The 20,382-nt window shown below is 43.3% G+C and overlaps 1 protein-coding gene across 1 annotated transcript in view; it reads left to right on the plus strand.

Moving 5' to 3' along the window:
• Positions 1–20,382, plus strand: part of LOC126175844 (neprilysin-1-like) — a 664,937-nt gene that overhangs the window by 350,391 nt on the left and 294,164 nt on the right. The window contains exon 2 of the mRNA XM_049922848.1: positions 8,744–8,788. Coding sequence (XP_049778805.1) covers positions 8,744–8,788 — 45 coding nt within the window. The remainder of the gene's footprint in view (positions 1–8,743; positions 8,789–20,382) is intronic.

Here is a 20,382-nt window from a genome sequence, read left to right on the forward strand (position 1 = left end):
CTTAGGGGACTGATGACCTCAGAAGTTGCGTCCCATAGTGCTCAGAGCCAGTACTCGAGCCGATATAAAAACACAAACTAATAACCACTGATATGGTAGACTCAAACCATCCTTCAACGTATCAGCCATAAACTTTCTCAATAACGCACAAATAACTAAAAATTCACGTATGCAACAGAAAATTAACCATTAACTGACATTAACAAGAAACCAGTCAAAAGGCCACAGAATTACTCACTCTTGATATGCGCATTAACCTTATAAGCGTGAGAAATGGATTTAACGAAACCTCTGAAATCTAGCAATTCTCAAAGTGGAAAATTAATAATTAACATCAACGCATTAGAAAACTCTTAGGAAAATCACAATATCAAACAGTCAACAAATCAGTCTTAGCGAAATAATCGTACATTGCCACCATCTCTTTGAAATGCACCGGCTTCAAGAATCCACAACAGGGAAATAACACGAGTGTATTGAAATGGTTCCGTCGAATACATCGTCACACCGAATATCTCCTGAATAAGTGTACGCTAAAATATTACCCTAAAGTTTAAAAGACAAAACGTATATTAATCTCTGCGTGGTGATAAGAGGCCGAGTTCCTCCGACAGCCACAACGTGTCCGCACCAGATGTGTCTCACGGAAGTTGCACGACTTCCGATATATGCTGCTTTTCCAGCGTGACGTCCGTCCAATACTTATAAATGCAAGCGAGTAGCCTTAACTTGTCTGTGTGTTATCGTAAATACAAACCTGGGAATGTGAACTGACAAATGTGATACTGAGCTCAAAGGCCCATCACTTACATGAAATTGAAAAGAATCCCGTGTGTGTGTATGTGTGTGTGTGTGTGTGTGTGTGTGTGTGTGTGTGTGTGTGTGTGTGTGTGAAAACCTATCTTATTCATAAGCAAATGAATAAGCAAACCAATAATTTCACGCTCAGTAGACTTGGTCAGTGGGAAGTATTTGAAAAAACTTAACTGTATATAAAAAAACTGTAAGTCGACCTGTATAAGGATGTGACGTGAAATATACAAAATTTCTGCACTTTCCTCTGGCCCTGGTAAAATAAAGGAACTGACAGTACCTACATTACGCAAAAGAAACGAAACAGTCACCTATTGTGAATCTCACCTGCAAAATAAAGTACTAGGAGAAACAGCAACGCAGCCCTACTCCACAACAGGTAAAAAAATATTGCTAAAACTAACTACAGTTGATCCAGGAGAACTGGGTTCATAATCTTGACACAGAATGCCAATAAAACACATGACTCAACCTTTAAGTTCTGAAATTTCAGTTAGGAAGGAACTTACGAAAGAAAACAATTGTAGACTCTAATATGAAAATTCATTTAAGCTAATAACATCCATGGAATAGCAAATTAAATCAGAAGAGCAATCAATAGAATAATCATAAAAAATTCGACTGTAACGAGGGTGAAGTGGACCAACAATGCAAGTCTACAAAACTAAAAACTATCTTTTTACCTCATCAAATAATAACTTGTTCTTCATTTCAAAGCCTTTTTTTCCGTGTGCTATGCAGCCTTTGTTCTGAGTCATCATTCCCCCTCGTTATAAATATGCAACTCACATAGTCCCAAAAGTGCGTCCATGCAGTACACTGTACGCTCAACGAATAACCCGCCTGCTGCACACCGCAGCTATCCACTACTGACTGTCAAAGAATGTACGACTCCACAGTGCTGCCATCGCAGACACGGATACTGTTGCCTAACAACTGTTTCTCTGACCACAGTTCTTCAAATATATCATTTTCCTTTACAAATACCCACATCATAAAAAGTTTTGCATCACCCCGGTTCCCAGAACTTCTGAAGATAGAAGTTGTCTGTGGATATTGTATCATAGACGCAGCTTCTTTGACTGTTCAGAGATGTCACTAAACGCGCCCAAAGATATAAACAACCATGCATGAGCAGCGCCTATTAGACGGAGGGGTCCGACAGCCGATCAGTTCCAGTCATTCCAGCAGGAAGCAGGTACACGGCTCATGTTGTCTGTAGTCCAACCATGCCTAGACGGTCAATACCGCAGTTCGATCGCGTCCGCATTGTTACTTTGTGCCAGGAAGGGCTCTCAACAAGGGAAGTGTCCAGACGTCTGGGAGTGAACCAAATCGTTGTTGTTCAGACATCGAGGAGATACATGTAGCCAGGAAGTGTCGATGACATGCCTCACTCAGGTCGCCCAGGGGCTACTACTGCAGCGGATGACCGCAACCTATGGATTATGGAGGAACCCTGACAGCAACGCCACCATGTTGAATAATGCATTTCGTGCAGCCACAGGACTTCGTGTTACGACTCAATCTGTGCGCAATAGGCTGCATGATGCGCAACATCACTCCCGACCTCCATGGTGAGGTCCATCTTTGCAACCACGACACCATGTAGCGAGGTACAAATGGACCCAACAACATGCCGAATGGACCGCTAAGGACTGGCATCACGTTAGTTTCACCGATCTGTGTCGCACATGCATTTAACCAGACAATCGTCCGAGACGTGTTTGGAGGCAACCCAGTCAGGCTGGACACCTTACACACATTGTCGAGCGAGTGCAGCAAGGTGGAGGTTCTCTGCTGTTTTGGGGTGGTATTATGTGGGGCTACGTACGCCATTGGTGGTCATGGAAGGCGCCGTAACATCTGTACGATACGTGAAAGGCATCCTCCGACCGGTAGTGCAACCATATCAGCAGCATATTGGCGAGGCATTCGTCTTCATGGACAATTCGCGCCCCCATCGTGCACATCTTGTGAATAACTTCCTTCAGGATAACGACATCGGTAGACCAGAGTGTCCAGCATGTTCTCCAGACATGAACCCTATCGAATATGCCTAGGATAGATTGAAAAGGGCTGTTTATGGACGACGTGACCCACCAACCACTCTGAGGGATCTACGCCGAATCGCCGTTAAGGAGTGGGACAATCTGGACCCACAGTGCCTTGATGAACTTGTGGATAGTATGCTACGACGAATACAGGCATGCATCAATGCGAGACGATGTGCTACGGGGTATTAGAGGTACCGTGCGTACAGTAATTTGGACCACCACCTCTCAAGGTCTCACTATATGATGGTACAACACGCAATGTGTGGTTTTCATGAGCAATAAAAATGGCTGAAATGATGTTTATGTTGATCTCTCTTCCAGTTTTCTGTACAGGTTCCGAAACTCTCGGAACTGAAGTGATGCAAAACTTTTTTAGTGTGTGTACTAACATATCCAACAGCATCATCAAAAAATAGCCATCTTACACAAGTCTGAAAGCAACAGAATGGCCCACTAAATAAACGGTATCACTTCAGCCAGGGCTAATTCACGCCTCTGAGTACAACCGTCACACACCGTTTTCGGAGCTGTTCCGTCAAACCACCAGGACTGATAGCTTGGGCACGTAATTCCAGGGACCAGCAGCAAGTCCCAACGCACAGTCCACAGTCCGTCCAAGTTCACTGTCACGTCGTAACTGTCCACCTCCGTCACGGCTAGGACACCACTCTTCACCCGCCACCATGTCCGATAGCGCGCGCCGGCGCCAAGCGTCGTCGTCATGCCATCGGGCCGTTCAGACCATTGCATCCTTACAGAATGAAGAAAACACAAAACGGACGGCACCACCATGCAGGATGTCTCTTGTTGCCCGCCCCGTTGGCCGTGCGGTCTAACGCACGGCTTTCCGGGCGGGAAGGAACGCCTGGTCCCCGGCACGAATCCGCCCGGCGGACTTGTGTCGAGGTTCGGTGAGCCAACCAGTCTGTGGATGGTTTTTAGGCGGTTTTCCATCTGCCATGGAGAATGCAGGCTGGTTCCCCTTATTCCGCCTCAGTTACACTATGTCGGCGATTGCTGCCCTATCAAGTTCTCCACGTACGCATACACCACCATTACTCCACCACGCAAACATAGGGGTTACACTCGTCTGATGTGAGACGTTCCCTAGGGGGGCGGGGTCCACCGGGGGCCGAACTGCACAATAACCCGGGGTTGGGTGTGGGGTGGCGGAGGGGGAAGTGGACTGCGGTAGTCGTCGTGAGGTTGTGGACCACTGCGGCTGCGGCGGGGACGGAGCCTCTGCGTCGTTTCTAGGTCCCCGGTTAACATACAATTCAATACATACAATGCCTCATGTTTTTATGGTTTTGCGTAGTTTGAGACTGTCAACAGCAAAAAATATCACCGGAGTGAATAGTGCACAGAAAGAGGACTGACTATAAAAGATGATTCCACTAATTTGAAATCCCTGGAACATATACTGCAAACCGTTGGAGCATTGTGAATTCTAAGCCTCCAATCTCAACAACAACAACAACAACAACAACAACAAAATAATTTCAATATGTATTTTGACGTTAAGGGTAGGAGCAGCAGCTGAGAAATAATTAGCATCGAGGAGACTGGTAAGTAGAAAGTATGGGCTGTGAAGAATGTAGAGAAATACTTGGGATGACGCGAAATTAATAGGCGATTGCAGCTTTGTACTAGTAAATTATGTGAATGAGGAATAATATAAATCCACTCCTGGAAATTGAAATAAGAACACCATGAATTCATTGTCCCAGGAAGGGGAAACTTTATTGACACATTCCTGGGGTCAGATACATCACATGATCACACTGACAGAACCACAGGCACATAGACACAGGCAACAGAGCATGCACAATGTCGGCACTAGTACAGTGTATATCCACCTTTCGCAGCAATGCAGGCTGCTATTCTCCCATGGAGACGATCGTATAGATGCTGTATGTAGTCCTGTGGAACGGCTTGCCATGCCATTTCCACCTGGCGCCTCAGTTGGACCAACGTTCGTGCTGGACGTGCAGACCGCGTGAGACGACGCTTCATCCAGTCCCAAACATGCTCAATGGGGGACAGATCCGGAGATCTTGCTGGCCAGGGTAGTTGACTTACACCTTCTAGAGCACGTTGGGTGGCACGGGATACATGCGGACGTGCACTGTCCTATTGGAACAGCAAGTTCCCTTGCCGGTCTAGGAATGGTAGAACGATGGGTTCGATGACGGTTTGGATGTACCGTGCGCTATTCAGTGTCCCCTCGACGATCACCAGTGATGTACGGCCAGTGTAGGAGATCGCTCCCCACACCATGATGCCGGGTGTTGGCTCTGTGTGCCTCGGTCGTATGCAGTCCTGATTGTGGCGCTCACCTGCACGGCGCCAAACACGCATACGACCATCATTGGCACCAAGGCAGAAGCGACTCTCATCGCTGAAGACGACACGTCTCCATTCGTCCCTCCATTCACGCCTGTCGCGACACCACTGGAGGCGGGCTGCACGATGTTGGGGCGTGAGCGGAAGACGGCCTAACGGTGTGCGGGACCGTAGCCCAGCTTCATGGAGACGGTTGCGAATGGTCCTCGCTGATACCCCAGGAGCAACAGTGTCCCTAATTTGCTGGGAAGTGGCGGTGCGGTCCCCTACGGCACTGCGTAGGATCCTACGGTCTTGGCGTGCATCCGTGCGTCGCTGCGGTCCGGTCCCAGGTCGACGGGCACGTGCACCTTCCGCCGACCACTGGCGACAACATCGATGTACTGTGGAGACCTCACGCCCCACGTGTTGAGCAATTCGGCGGTACGTCCACCCGGCCTCCCGCATGCCCACTATACGCCCTCGCTCAAAGTCCGTCAACTGCACAAACGGTTCACGTCCACGCTGTCGCGGCATGCTACCAGTGTTAAAGACTGCGATGGAGCTCCGTATGCCACGGCAAACTGGCTGACACTGACGGCGGCGGTGCACAAATGCTGCGCAGCTAGCGCCATTCGACGGCCAACACCGCGGTTCCTGATGTGTCCGCTGTGCCGTGAGTGTGATCATTGCTTGTACAGCCCTCTCGCAGTGTCCGGAGCAAGTATGGTGGGTCTGACACACCGGTGTCAATGTGTTCTTTTTTCCATTTCCAGGAGTGTATGAACATTTCAACAGTTATGAAATATAATGAACGTGTTGACTAAAACTGGTTGAGTACGACGAATAAAAAAGTGTTTATAAAGAGTACTATACGGCATTGCCCCGTACCTAGCCTGCGTTTATAGTGAATCCCTCGCCCAGCACCAAGTCCCAAGCCACTGGAAGAAAGAGCAGCTTACTCCAATTTACAAGTACTCTGAAAGGACGGTCCAGCAAAATTACAGACCAATATCCCTAACTTCGGTTTGCTGCAGAATTCTTGAACATATTCCCAGTTCGAATACATTAAACCTTTTTGAGTGTGAGAAGCTTATGTCCACGAAACAGCATGGTTTTAGAAAGCATCGATCGTGAGAAACTGAGCTTGCGCTTTTCTCACATGATATACTGCAAACTATGGATGAAGGTCAACAGGCAGATGCCATATTTCTAGATTTCCGGAAAGCATTTGGCACCGTGACCCATTGCAGGCTGCTAACGAAGGTACGAATGTATGGATTAAGTTCACTCGAAGACTTCTTAAGTAACAGAACCCAGTATGTTGTTCTCGATGGCGAGCGTTCATCAGAGACAAGGGTATCGTCAGGAGCACCCCCTGGGAAGTGTGATATACATAAATGATTTGGCGGACAGGGTGGACTGCAATATACGATTGTTTGCTGAAGATGCCGTGGTGTACGGTAAGGTGGCAAAGTTGATTGACTGTAGGAAGGTTCAGAACGACTTAGACAAAATTTCTAGTTGGTGTGATGAACGGCAGCTAGCTCTAAATGTGTAAAAATGTAAGTTAATGCGGATGAGTAGGAAGAACAAACCTGTGATGTTCGGATACAGTATTACTGGTGTCCTCCTTGACGCAGTCAAGTCGTTTAAATATCTGGGCGTAACGCTGTAAAGCGATATGAATGGGAACGAGCATGTGAGAACTGCCAGCCGCTGTGGCCGAGCGGTTCTAGGCGCTTCAGTCCGGAACCGTGCTGCTGCTACGGCCGCAGGTTCCAATCCTGCCTCGGGCATGGATGTGTGTGATGTCCTTAGGTTAGTTAGGTTTAATTAGTTCTAAGTCTAGGGGAATGATGACCACAGATGTTAAGTGCCATAGTGCTTACAAGGGAGAACTGTGGTAGGGAAGGCAAATGGTCGACTTCGGATAATTGAGAGAATTTTAGAAAAGACTGTTTCACCTGTAAAGGAGACCGCATGTAGGATGCTAGTGTGACCTATTCTTGAGTACCGATCGAGTGTTTAAATCCGTACCAGGTCGGACTGAAGGAAGACATCGAAGCATTTCAGAGACAGGCTGCTAGATTTGTCACCGGCAGGTTCAAACAACACGTAAGTGTTACGGAAGTACTTCGGCAACTGAAATGGGAATTACTGGAGGGAAGGTGACGTTCCATTCGAGAAACACTATTGCGAAAATTTAGAGAACCGGCATTTGAAGCTGACTGCCAAACGATTCTACTGCCGGCAACATGCATTACGCGTCAAGACCACAAATATACGAGAAAGCAGGGCACGTAAGGAGGCATACAGACTCGTTTTTCTCTCGCTTTATTTACGAGCGGAACTGGAAAGGAAATGACTTGTAGCGGTGTGAGGTACTCTCCGCGACGCACCGTACATTGGCTTGAGGAGTATCTATGCAGTTTTACTCGTAGATGTAGATGTCAAAAGAAAAACTTGAGGGTACAACACTAACTTTTGTATTAAGAGTCGTGCTATCGTTTAGAACACTAATGATGTGAACAAAGTCAGGATGAATACTTTAGCAAAACAAATTATCAAATAACGGCCCGAGATAGTTGTCCGAAGTAATATTTTAGTTCCATATTCCAACAACAGCTTCCGTTTAACAAGGATACATTATTCGAAGCCATTTAATATCCACCCGTTTCATCTTACTTCTCTCAGTCCGATTACAGTTTGTAATCTTACAGAAAATTGTTTGGTAGGGAAGAGCAGACCAACCATCAGAAATTCTTTACTTCAGTTTATACAGTTTTATACAGAAATGTCAAAAATATTCTAGTCTCATGTAGGTGAGTGCACGTACATCATCATGTGGCACTTACTTCAATAAATGAAACTAACTTTAAAGTGATTACTATTGCCTGAAGCTTAATTCCACAAACTAATTTTTCAGGCGCAGTAACCGAATTATTCTGTATTCTCTCTCTCTCTCTCCCTCTCTCTCTCTCTCTCTCTCTCTCTCTTTTTTTTTTTTTTTTTTTTTTTTTAGTCAGCTCACAGCGGAGTATGCGCTGATATGAAACTTCCTGGCAGATTAAAACTGTGTGCCGCACCAATGTAGAGTGATAATTTCATTCTAGAAACATCCCCTAGGCTGTGGCTAAGCCATGTCTCCGGAACATCCTTTCTTCCAGAAGTGCTAGTTCTGCAAGGTTCGCAGGAGAGCTTCTGTGAAGTTTGGAAGGTAGGAGACGAGGTACTGGCAGAAGTAAAGCTGTGAGGGTGGGGCGTGTGTCGTGCTTGGGTAGCTCAGTTGGTAGAGCACTTGCCCGCGAAAGGCAAAGGTCCCGAGTTCGTCTCGGTCCGGCACACAGTTTTAATCTGTCAGGAAGTTTCAGCAGATATTTGTTTCTCCCTTTCCTGCCAGCTGCGGTAAGTGACAAAGAAGCTGAACCTTCAATTTGAGCAACTCAAAACACTCATTCTTGCTTTACAACTTTTGCGGCTGCTGTATCTTAGTTTTTGTTGCGAAGTCAGGCTATGTTTTATAACGTGACCTTTCTCTGTTCCAGATGAGACGAGTAACATCTGTCTCACCGAGGAATGCGTGCGGACAGGTGAGTACCTCGCAGTACGCCTTGCTAGTTGATTACACTTGTTCGTGCTGCTTAGCAATAGAGGTGTCACAGGGCAAAAAACATTTTTCTTGAAACCCATCTATCACTTCGGTACAACCTATCAACCTTGTTATTCGTCTATAAATAGCATCTTTAATGTGGCGAGCTTGTTCACCAGTGCCTCACTGAGGGTTGAGAAACGTTGTTTCGTTGGTTTCAGACCAGCAACTAATCCGTTGTTTCGTTTGTTTCAGACCAGCAACTCGTAATCTAATTGGGAACTCAAACACTTGCTGAAAGACATCATATAACGTGTGAGCTTGTCACTCATCATGCCTAAATCACATGTTTCGCCATGTTTTGTATCGTAGGTACTATATCTTCTACAAACATATGCACTAATATACTTAATAAGTGGAACGCTCTTTGCTTGTTTGCGGTATTGGAAAATACCTTCCATCACTTAACGTTGGATGAAGGGTTCCATTTTATGATGTTACAGCCATGTCGAGGGTACATGAAATAATTACTATAACATTGATGTTTAACGCTCCTTTAATAGGTTCCTTGGTAATTTCCCAGAGCGAATTAAAGCTAGTATACGCATTCCGCGGTTTATACTTCCACAATTCCGTAGCGCAGAGGTAGCGTTAGCACCTACCTACCCCTCAAGGGGGCCCGGGCCCGATTCCCGGCAGGGGACTGATTGTTGTGTGTTCCTCATCATCATTTTCATTATCACTGACACGCAAGTCGCCGAAGTGGCGTCAACTAAAAAGACTTGCAATACGGCGGTCGAACCCCGACAAGGATATCCTGGCCAACAAATGCCATAAGATCATTTTATTTCACTTTTACAATTAAAGTGATAATGGCGTTAACCCACTGCGATACGATCTGCTTCGTCTAACCTTTCCTCTCCGGCAGTTGTCATCTCTTAACGCAAAATTATTTTTTTTTATGTAGCATAGTTTTGACCAGATCGTTCAGTAGCTACTAGGGATTTATTAAACTTCATTCTTTAAGGCGTCACCCTTGGAGCAGCAATCGTGACAGAAGGATAGTTGTATTTTATTTGACTGCATACATCCAGCATTTTGTGACTGGCTGTAATTGCCTGACCCCTCAGGTAACAGCAGTCGGTGCTGTTGAGGATAGAACCATAGCAACAGTCACTATTGTATGGCGAATTTTATAGAACGCATGAGCCTACGGTATCGTTTTATTTCTCGCACAGTCGACATTCCTATTGTTCTGGATTCCGTCACAGTATGTAAGAAACTGGAATTTCTCACTACGGTGGATGAATTTCGACAACTACCTTCGCGTAAACGGTAGAAATGACATTAAATACGCGAAAATAAATGCATGATGTTTACTTTTAGAACTTTGTGAATTGTATAGTTTTCTCACATATACTACATTTGTATATTGTCCACTGCTTTGAAATATAAATACTAACTCTACGACATAAAAAATACAGCAATTGATGCAAATAATTTAGAGATGTATTGTATAGATATTTGACAATACATGTACCATCTTTAACCTTTCAATGCTCTCTCTGCCGTCACAAAACCTTGTATACCACTTAAAAACGTTGTTACGACTCATTTCCTCACAACGACAAAAGGCTTATACCGTTTCAAAAGTGTTCATGGCAGTTTTTCCAATTCCAAATAAAACTTTATTTTCACAAGTTCTCCATTGCTCCTTTCACGTCCGAGGTTGAAAACATACTGTTAAATTTCGGTTATTATAAGTAGTTTGTGATGCCAGAGCTATTAAATTTAAAACTGAAAGCCGGCCGGGGTGGCCGAGCAGTTCTAGGCAGTACAGTCTGGAACCGCGCGACCGCTACGGTCGCAGGTTCGAATCCTGCCTCGGGCATGGATGTGTGTGATGTCCTTAGGTTAGTTAGGTCTAAGTAGTTCTAAGTTCTAGGGGACTGATGACCTCAGAAGTTAAGTCCCATAGCGCTCCGAGCCATTTTTTAAAACTGAAAGTAGTCTAAACAACATGTTAATTAATTGAAGCAGCCGTTCAACATGGAATGAAATGAGTCACCTTCCCTATCGGACAGACTGTGGACTAATCGAAAGGCTATTTACATTCAGCTTCTGCAGAAGGTCGTGGAAATATGCTCTGTGCACGCTATTCCTGGGTACCTTCATCCCAGAAATTGGTTTACAGTAACAACACTTAACATATATGTACTATGTGCTGTATCCGTTGACAACAGCAGAGGAAAGTGTCCTCATTTACTTAGCTGAATTCTGTAGCTGCTTCGCAATAGCAAAGAACTTGCAATAAAAGAAATGTGTTTCACAGTAACGAAGATGAATAAGCACTCGTGGCTCGTAAGGTATACATTTTAGAGACTTGGTCATTTTTGTCTTGTTTTGGTCCATACTATCGCCTCTAAAAATATGCAGTACTTTTTTCTACAACCTGTATTTCAGATGTACTAAGAAAAGACGTGGCCCTTGCATGGAACCTTGAGGAATTTTGCACGTTATTGTACAGTTGGACACATTCTCACTTACTGATATGTGACCTTCCAAAGTAATTTTGTACTAGGTATTCTTTGTGTAAGAGCGAAGTTGTCATGCTTCTTTTGGGTTTTTACGAAAAGAATAAATGAAATTCATCATCCGCCACAATATCTTTTGCTGCTAATGCTACCGGCTTCTGCGTATGAATCCCCCATTTTCAGTTACGTATCAAAGTCATCGACAGAGTCTACTCACAAATTAACTTAACATTATTAAATTGACATGAATGTTTTAACAGTGTAAGCTTTTCAATAAATACAGAACTTACATGGTAAGAAAGAATAAGAAACTAACCTTCTTGTATACTTGCCCCACAGATATCAATTAAATATAATTAACTGTGTCAATTAAAAAAAATGTTTCAAATGGCTCTGAGCACTATGGGACTCAACTGCTGTGGTCATAAGTCCCCTAGAACTTAGAACTACTTAAACCGAACTAACCTAAGGACAGCACACAACACCCAGCCATCACGAGGCAGAGAAAATCCCTGACGCCGCCGGGAATTGAACCCGGGAACCCGGGCGTGGGAAGCGAGAACGCTACCGCACGACCACGAGATGCGGGCTGTCAATTAAACCTTTAATCCTCAAAACCTCAGTAATTCAGTGCACAATACAGCAACAGTTAATTATAAGACATTACCACGACTCAAAGCTCAATGATAATGATACTTAATAAACTTGAACTGAATAACCGCAGTCATGTCAAACCGTACAAGTTAAACTTTACGCCTAAATATAACCTACACCCGAATCATAAATACCTAAAGGAAACACCAAAATGACTAAGTATATCAACGCGCAATTAAAGCTCAGTTACTCTCTTATGGAGATTTTCACACCGTAAATCTCAATTTTTCCAAAAACCGTGTCCAGTCACAAATGTAATCCTTTAAGAACATGACAAATAAAGATTGGCTGTTGATAGAGAAAATAACAAAACAAAAAGATTGAAAAAAAGTTTTACTGTTAAGAAAATAATTTAATTTCCGTAAAATAGCTTCGTGTAAGTCATACCTGTAGATGGATGCCATACTGCTGCCATTATCAGCATGGTGAATTATTCCAGACCTTTGAGTAACGTCAAAGAGGCTCTCCTGACCGTCTTTTAATTGACTGACGAGGAACCCCTTGAATACAAGGTCGTAGAAGGCCAATGCTGTTTACGGCATTCGACGCTCCACATACTGTCTACCATGCTAACACCATACTGGTTGCTAATGGCAAGAGGGGGCGGGATTGGAGGTATCTCATGGTGAACACAGCATGAGGCTACGGTGCGTAGTTGAAGTGTTTAGTCGACAAGTAACTCACAGCAGTGCTACAGTGCTAGTGGTGTTGATACAAGCAGTGCAATGGCAACGATAAACAAAGGAAACATTGCATTGTATCTACAACAACAGTTGCCGAAGTTACAATTCGTCAAAAAGGAACCGAAGGGATTTCACAGAGAGAGGAATAAGCGGTAGATGAAATAGGAAGCGGAGCTTCCTGATAGTTTGAAACTGAATGCTGGACCGAGACTCGAACTCGCAACGTTTGCCTTTCGTGAGCAAGTGCCCTACCATCTTGACCGCGAAAGGAAAAGGTCCCGAGTTCGAGTCTCGGTCCGGCACACAGTTTTAATCTGGCAGGAAGTTTCGTATCAGCGCACACTGCGCCGCAGTTTGAAAATTTCACACTGGAAACATCCCCAGGCTGTGGCTAAGCCATGTCTCCGCATAATCCTTTCATCCAGAAGTGCTAGTTCTGCAAGGTCTGCAGGAGAGTTCCTGTGAAGTTTGGAAGGTAGGAGACGAGATAACAGCGGAGTTAAAGCTGTGAGGACGGGTCGTGAGTCGTGCTTGAGTAGCTCAGATACTTTCCTTAGCGCGTAACGTGACAGTGTTGGAACAGAGAGGATTTTATTTTGGCGAGAACGAGTATTTCTTCTGTGCTGTTTAGATAGTAGTGCAAAAGAAGGAATGCAATGATTGAGAAGACGATGGAGCAAACATACAGTATGATACTCTTATCGGCACGTAGCTATTATAATTATTCGTAGGCAGGAGTAATATTGTATGAATAGTGTAAGTCTCAAATGTATCGTAAACAAGCATTCAATTCCAGTTCTAGCTTGCGTGAGCATTCGTACGAGAATCCTTGAAGAATGAATTGTAAATTTGTGGTAAGACCTTATGGGACCAAACTGCTTAGGTCATCGGTCCCTAAGCATACACACTACTTAATCTAACTAACCTACGCTATGGACAACCACACACCCATGCCCGAGGGAGCACTCGAACCTCCGACGGGGGGACCTTGAAGAATAGCATCACGCTAGTCAAGTTTGGAAGCATTAGTGGCAATACGAGCGTCTGTTTAAGATCGAAAGGAAATCCTTTTTTATATTTCTGTAGTGAATGATGTGAGGCTGACGCCATGTTAGAGACTTCAGTTGTGTTTTCAGTCCAGTCTATGTGATTTTTTTGCATAAGAGGAATAGGTTATTTGTGGGCCGTTTAGCGTTAAGGGTGGAAATATCCCTTAACTGCATGGTAATAAGTCTTTTGTGAGGGACTAAGATTGCTTGCGAATTAGATGGGTTAAGTTGCAAACACATGTTCAGCACCCACTCTGATAAGACAAGTAAATCACCGTTTACATGCTAGATGGCTGGTTCATTGGGCTTGTACTTAGATGTTATTGAAGGTCATCAGCTTATGAGTGATATTAGCAATGAAAAGGTGCACTATCATTAACAAATAATGAGAAAAGTAGTGGGCCAATAGTGATCCTTCTAGGATCCCTGAAAATACATCCCTCCACTGTGACCTATTAGTTCCCATCATTACACACTGTTGGCGGGATGTAAGGTATAAGTGAAATCGTTGCGCAGCACTTGAAAAAATATTTTGCCCTGTGTTTGGAAGTAAAATTTCAAAGTTACCAGTATCGAAAGCTTTTCCAAAATACGAAAAGCACGCAATAGTCGCCCGATGTTTGTCCAAAGCTTTTTTCATTTTGTCAGTCACTTTTACAAGAGCTGTCGTCGTGCTGATATTTTGCCGGAAACCAGACTGATATTCATCTGAAAGGTTATCTGATGTTAAATAATTACTAAGCTGTTTGTGTACTACATATTCTAATGCCGTGGATAATGCTAGTAGAATGCATATTGCCCTATAATCCAAAGGTTGCTTGTCATATTCCTTTTCTGGTAATGATTCTGTAAATCCTTGCTTCCAGGCATGTTAGGAATATGCTGACGGTCATAAATTAGTTAAAAATGTCAGTTATTTTACCTCTTTCCAAAACCTCTTCATTCTTTAGCTGTGTTCCTGTTTCCTCTCCTATGCCCATATTTTGTCGGTTTTCTTCCTTTCTTTAACTTCAAATTTCGTGTTCATAAATTTGTTTCTGAATCCGTCTCTTTCATTTGTTATTTAAATACTGATCCTTGCTTGTTTTAGGTCTTTTTCTATTTCTTGAAACCAATCAATTTTTTTTCTTTTACCATCTCTGTGTGCTACTCCAAATCTTTTTCTGAGGATTTTACGTTCTATTTTTTTCTGTCTCTATGCTGGCTGATGCTCCGATTGTGGTCGTTCATAAAGCGCAGAATGCTTCTGGGTAGCATAACTGTACTGCATTGCTTGAGTTTAGCCTGTCTTGAAATATTTCTTTTATTGTAGTTCGTCCATGTCAGTTTGTACGTTTTCTGAAGTTTCTCTGTTCTTTGTATGTTGGATGGCTTGTTTGATCCTCCGATTTGTATATATTCCCCAATATATTTGAATTTTTCCACCCTGTTAACTTTTCTGTATTTCGTGTTCATGGATTGATAGTTATTGTTATTCTTCCTTTCTGCATATTGCGATTTCTCATACGATGTCTGTTTTGGCAGAGACTTCATGTAGGTATTCCAGTACTTCTTGTGCTTCTTGACTGTTGTTGCTGAATCTTGCCAGGTCATCTGCAATTGCCAGGAATTTTATGATCGACTTGTTTGCACACGTTCTTCCTAACTGAATTCCTTTACTTTTTTCTTTCTATTATTTGAACATTTCATCCAAGGCGATGTGGAATAAAAGAGGTGAGAGAACATATCTCCTTGTCTGACTTGGTAATTAGCTACCTTTGTATCAGCTTGTGGCTCTAGTCTTTTGAGTAATGCCTTGGAGAGAACTTCGCAGGTGACCGGTAAAAGATACTTCTGTAATTATTAGGGGTCTGTATTGTCATCCTTTTTGTGGAGTGGGTGAATCAACGCGACTTTTCCATTCCTGAGGAATTTTCTCTGAATTCCATATTTCTGTAAGAATTTCATGGATCTACTTTGCGACGATTTGGTCTTTGAGTTTCCATATCTCGGAAATAGTGCCGTGTTCTGTTGGGGCTCTCTTGTTTTTTAGTTGCTTTATAACCTGTTTTATCTCTGATATTAAAGGCCGAGACGTGTAACCAATGGCACCCCATACCATCACGCCGGGTGATACGCCAGTATGGCGATGACGAATACACGCTTCCAATGTGCGTTCACCGCGATGTCGCCAAACACGGATGCGACCATCATGATGCTGTAAACAGAACCTGGATTCATCCGAAAAAATGACGTTTTGCCATTCGTGCACCCAGGTTCGTCGCTGAGTACACCATCGCAGGCGCTCCTGTCTGTGATGCAGCGTCAGGGGTAACCGCAGCCATGGTCTCCGAGCTGATACTCCATGCTACTACAAACGTCGTCTAACTGTTCGTGCAGATGGTTGTTGTCTTGCAAACGTCCCCATCTGTTGACTCAGGGATCGAGACGTGGCGGCACGATCCGTTACAGCCTTGCGGATAAGATGCCTGACATCTCGACTGCAAGTGATACTAGGGCTTTGGGATCCAGCACGGCGTTCCGAATTACCCTTCTGAGCCCACCGATTTCATATTCTGCTAACCGTCTTTGGATCTGGACCAACGCGAGCAGCAATGTCACGATACGATAAACCGCTATCGCTATAGGCTACAATCCGACCTTTATCAAAGTCGGGAACGTGATGGTACGCATTTCTCCCCCTTACACGAGGCATCACAACAACGTTTCACCAGGCAACGCCGGTCAACTGCTGTTTGTGTAAGAGAAATCGGTTGGAAACTTTCCTCATGTCAGCACGTTGTAGGTGTCGTCCCCGGCGCCAACCTTTTGTGAATGCTCTGAAAAGCTAATCATTTGCATATCACAGCATCTTCTTCCTGTCGGTTAAATTTCGCGTCTGTGGTACGTCATCTTCGTGGTGTAGCAATTTTAATGGCCAGTAGAGTAATTTACTGGTAATATACGTTCTCAAGGCTACTCAAGTACTTGCAGTGGGACGATTTTTCTCTCCATGACACTTTTAGTCGTACTTGATTCTCATTCTCATTGTTACGAAGTATGCGTGAGTTAATCTCTTTTCCTCTGTAATATTAGCATGATTGTTTTTCGTATTTATAGTAAGCAAGTGAGGAGAAGATGAAAGTGAAGAATGATATAGAGGTAATGGAAGAACACAACTAGCAGACAGACCTAAAGTATCCCGAGTATTGCTACTTACAAACTTTCAAGAACAGGCTTTAGATGATGACTCTAGGAATATATTACGACCCGCGACATATCACTCGTGAGGATAAGATTATATTAATTACTGTACGTAAAGTCGCGATTAAGCAATTGTTAATATAACACTGACCGCTTTTCTAATTTTAAATAAATATAAATTCAACGAATCAACATTAATCTTTTTTTAAAAAGAAGTTTTATTTAAAAAGCAAAAAAAATTAACACCGTTGCTTTGGCAAACTGATCCATCAGCTTTTACCCAGTTATTAGTGAAAATAAAAAATACCTGTTACAACCGAAACCAAAGAAAGAAGAAAAATTACCGGTTTCGGTTTTAACCGATCGGTTTTTCCATCGCTACCGCGCGAATGTTCCACTAGAATTACGTTACAGTCAAATATTAGAGACGTTTGCAATTGTTCGAAAACGAACGCAGCCGTTGGAAACTAGCTGCCATTAAATATTACCTACAACTGTTACAGAAAACTGAATAAATAATTAATAAATTAAGTTCCTGGTCCCTTATGCCAACGCAACGTTGGAATTTCTCGAACAGAAAAGTGTCTACCATACATATCCAAATACAAACACTTATCTGATTGCTATAAAAACACAATACTCATTATTTAGTAGGCGCACATAATCCGTTTTTACTTTATTCTTTGCGTCTTCTTTCCTGTGTATAAACTTGACCAATAAGTGTGTAGATGCCTGTATATATGCATTATGATTTTTTTGTTCTTAAATGGTAATATCAAGAAATGTCCAAGATCCGTGTAAAAGTGATTTACAGCTGACTCAATCTATTACTACCACTACTACTTCTACTACCAGGTGTTCAATAACGTCGAAAAAACCGCTATTTTTCTCCTTCAATACAGCCGACAGTTTCACCGTTAGACTGATTCTTTTACTGTTGTTTGATCTGTTTAAACTTTTACTTGTGCGCGGTGTAGGCTTTTTCTTTTGATGGGTATTATAAAACGTAAAACAGGTAGTTCACCTCTTCAGTCGGAGAATACTCATTTTGCGGCCTTTCAAATAAAATGGTGAAAGGATGTGAGGTGGTGGTCCTCAACTACGTACCCTCAGACTCAGAGTTGAAATATTAAAAGTTTTGGCTGGTTTCGTTGTCTAGGGGCTGGGATACGTAGTTGTCGCATTACAGGCCAAATACTACTGAGTCTACAGTGTACAATACGAATACACACATGAATCGAATGGTCGAAGTTTCCTGTCACTCGGGCATCCGCCAATGTAACGTAGAAATTTATAAATAAATGACTGAAATTAATAAAATCTGCAGGTACTATCTTAACGATTTTAAATGATGAGTATGATAGTAGAAATACTTTTGAGAAGTTGGTATATTTCTACAAAACACTTATTGGTGTCGATGGTCCAGCAACTAAATAAAATATAAGTTGAATAACAGAGAAACAATGGATTCACACTGCGCGTAATTAGTTATGAACGACAACATAGCTCGCGAGATATTCACTTCTGAACGCATACTAAGTCTTCACTGTAGAAACTTCGGAAATCTCACAAGTTCACAAGTCCGCCCTCCGAAGTATTTCTACCTCTCGCGACCACGTGCAAACCGCTCCACACTCCAAGTCTCTCTCGCGACCGTGCGTCCCTCGCGCCGTTCTGTTCCAGACTATCTCGTGTCCTCTCCCGTCCTCTTCTCCCACTTCCATCCAGTCTCCCCATTCACGAGCGCTGTGATTGGCTGGAGCGCTCCCACCATGTCTTCAAGCCAACGCAGATTCACAAACATAATGAAACCCATTCTAAATATTGGAATTACATTTAAATAACTTGAAATTAAATAAATATTCCTACGGCTGCACCATAAACACGCTCTAACATACCTTATTAAACACATGAACAAATTAAATAAACATGTATCATAGGAACAGCAAGCAAAAGTAGGCCAGTAGCCAAATCTCTCTGTGCTTTCTAAAAAACAGTAAATATTTGACCAATTTCTTCGTGAATAGTATATATCTGATATAAACAAAGACATAGATGAATAAATATATTTATAAGCATGCTGCTACCGATTTTTCGTGTAACTGTGGAGTACTTATGGCCTGACGCGATCGATAGTAATCGGCAACTTTGCCCTCCAATAACTCATGTACTATGTCTGTAATTTATACCAATTTAGGGTTACACTAAAAGCTTTCTAAATACACGTCGATCGACAAAATCGGATGAACCGTTTAGATTCGTTGCTGTGTGTTACTTGTATAATTTACAAATACTAAACTTTAAACTAATAAAGATATGGAAAATCTGATTACACCATCAGAATCATCGTGCAAATAATGGCAATGTACATGTTTCTTTTTAAGGTGTCATGATTCCTCTGGCTACTATTAATTTCTATATGAACTGCGAAATGTCTGCCATTACGGTTTCACAAAGTCCGCCATCTTTGGCTCTCCCGGTGTACATGTCTCTTTCATCGACACAGCGTCACCAGCCACGTGCTCGGCCTGGACCACACACTGGGGCTACCCGTCTTGTCCGCCACATGTTTGCTGCCGAGCCCCGGCTTACCGAGCAGTCCGTGCGGAAACGCCAACTCCGAACTTACAAGGGAACCTCCCCATCGCAACCCCCTCAGATTTAGCTATAAGTTGGCACAATTGATAGCCCTTGAGAAACTAAACACAGATCAATCGAGAAAACAGGAAGAACTTGTGTGGAACTATGAAAAAATAAGCAAACTGTACAAACTGAGTAGTCCATGTGCAAGATATACATCAAGGAGAGTGTGAACTCAGGAGCGCCGTGGTTAGCGTGAGCAGCTGCGGAATGAGAGGTCCTTGGTTCAATTCTTCCCTCGGATGAGAAGTTTACTTCCTTTATTTTTGCAAAATTATGATCTGTCCGTTCGTTCATTGAAGTCTCTGTTCACTGTAATAAGTTTAGTGTCTGTGTTTTGCGACCGCACCGCAAAACTGTGCGTTTAGTAGACGAAAGGACGTGCCTGTCCAATGGGAGCCTTGCCGGCCGGAGTGGCCGAGCGGTTAAAGGCGCTACAATCTGGAACCGCACGACCGCTACGGTCGCAGGTTCGAATCCTGCCTCGGGCATGGATGTGTGTGATGTCCTTAGGTTAGTTAGGTTTAAGTAGTTCTAAGTTCTAGGGGACTTATGACCACAGCAGTTGAGTCCCATAGTGCTCAGAGCCATTTGAACCATTTTTTTTCCAATGGGAACCGAAAACATTTGATCGCAAGGTCATAGGTCAACCGATTCGTCCACAGGAAAACACGTCTGATATATTCTATACAACACTGGTGACGGCATGTGCATCACATGAGAGGAATATGTTGTCAACCCACCTAACTTGTACACTTGGCGAATGGGTAAAAAGATTCTTCTACCTTGCCCGATTTAGGTTTTCTTGTGGATGTGATAACCACTCCCAAAAAAAGTGATGAAAACGTAAGC

The sequence above is a fragment of the Schistocerca cancellata genome, chromosome 3 (assembly GCF_023864275.1).
Source record: "Schistocerca cancellata isolate TAMUIC-IGC-003103 chromosome 3, iqSchCanc2.1, whole genome shotgun sequence".
NCBI lineage: Eukaryota > Metazoa > Arthropoda > Insecta > Orthoptera > Acrididae > Schistocerca > Schistocerca cancellata.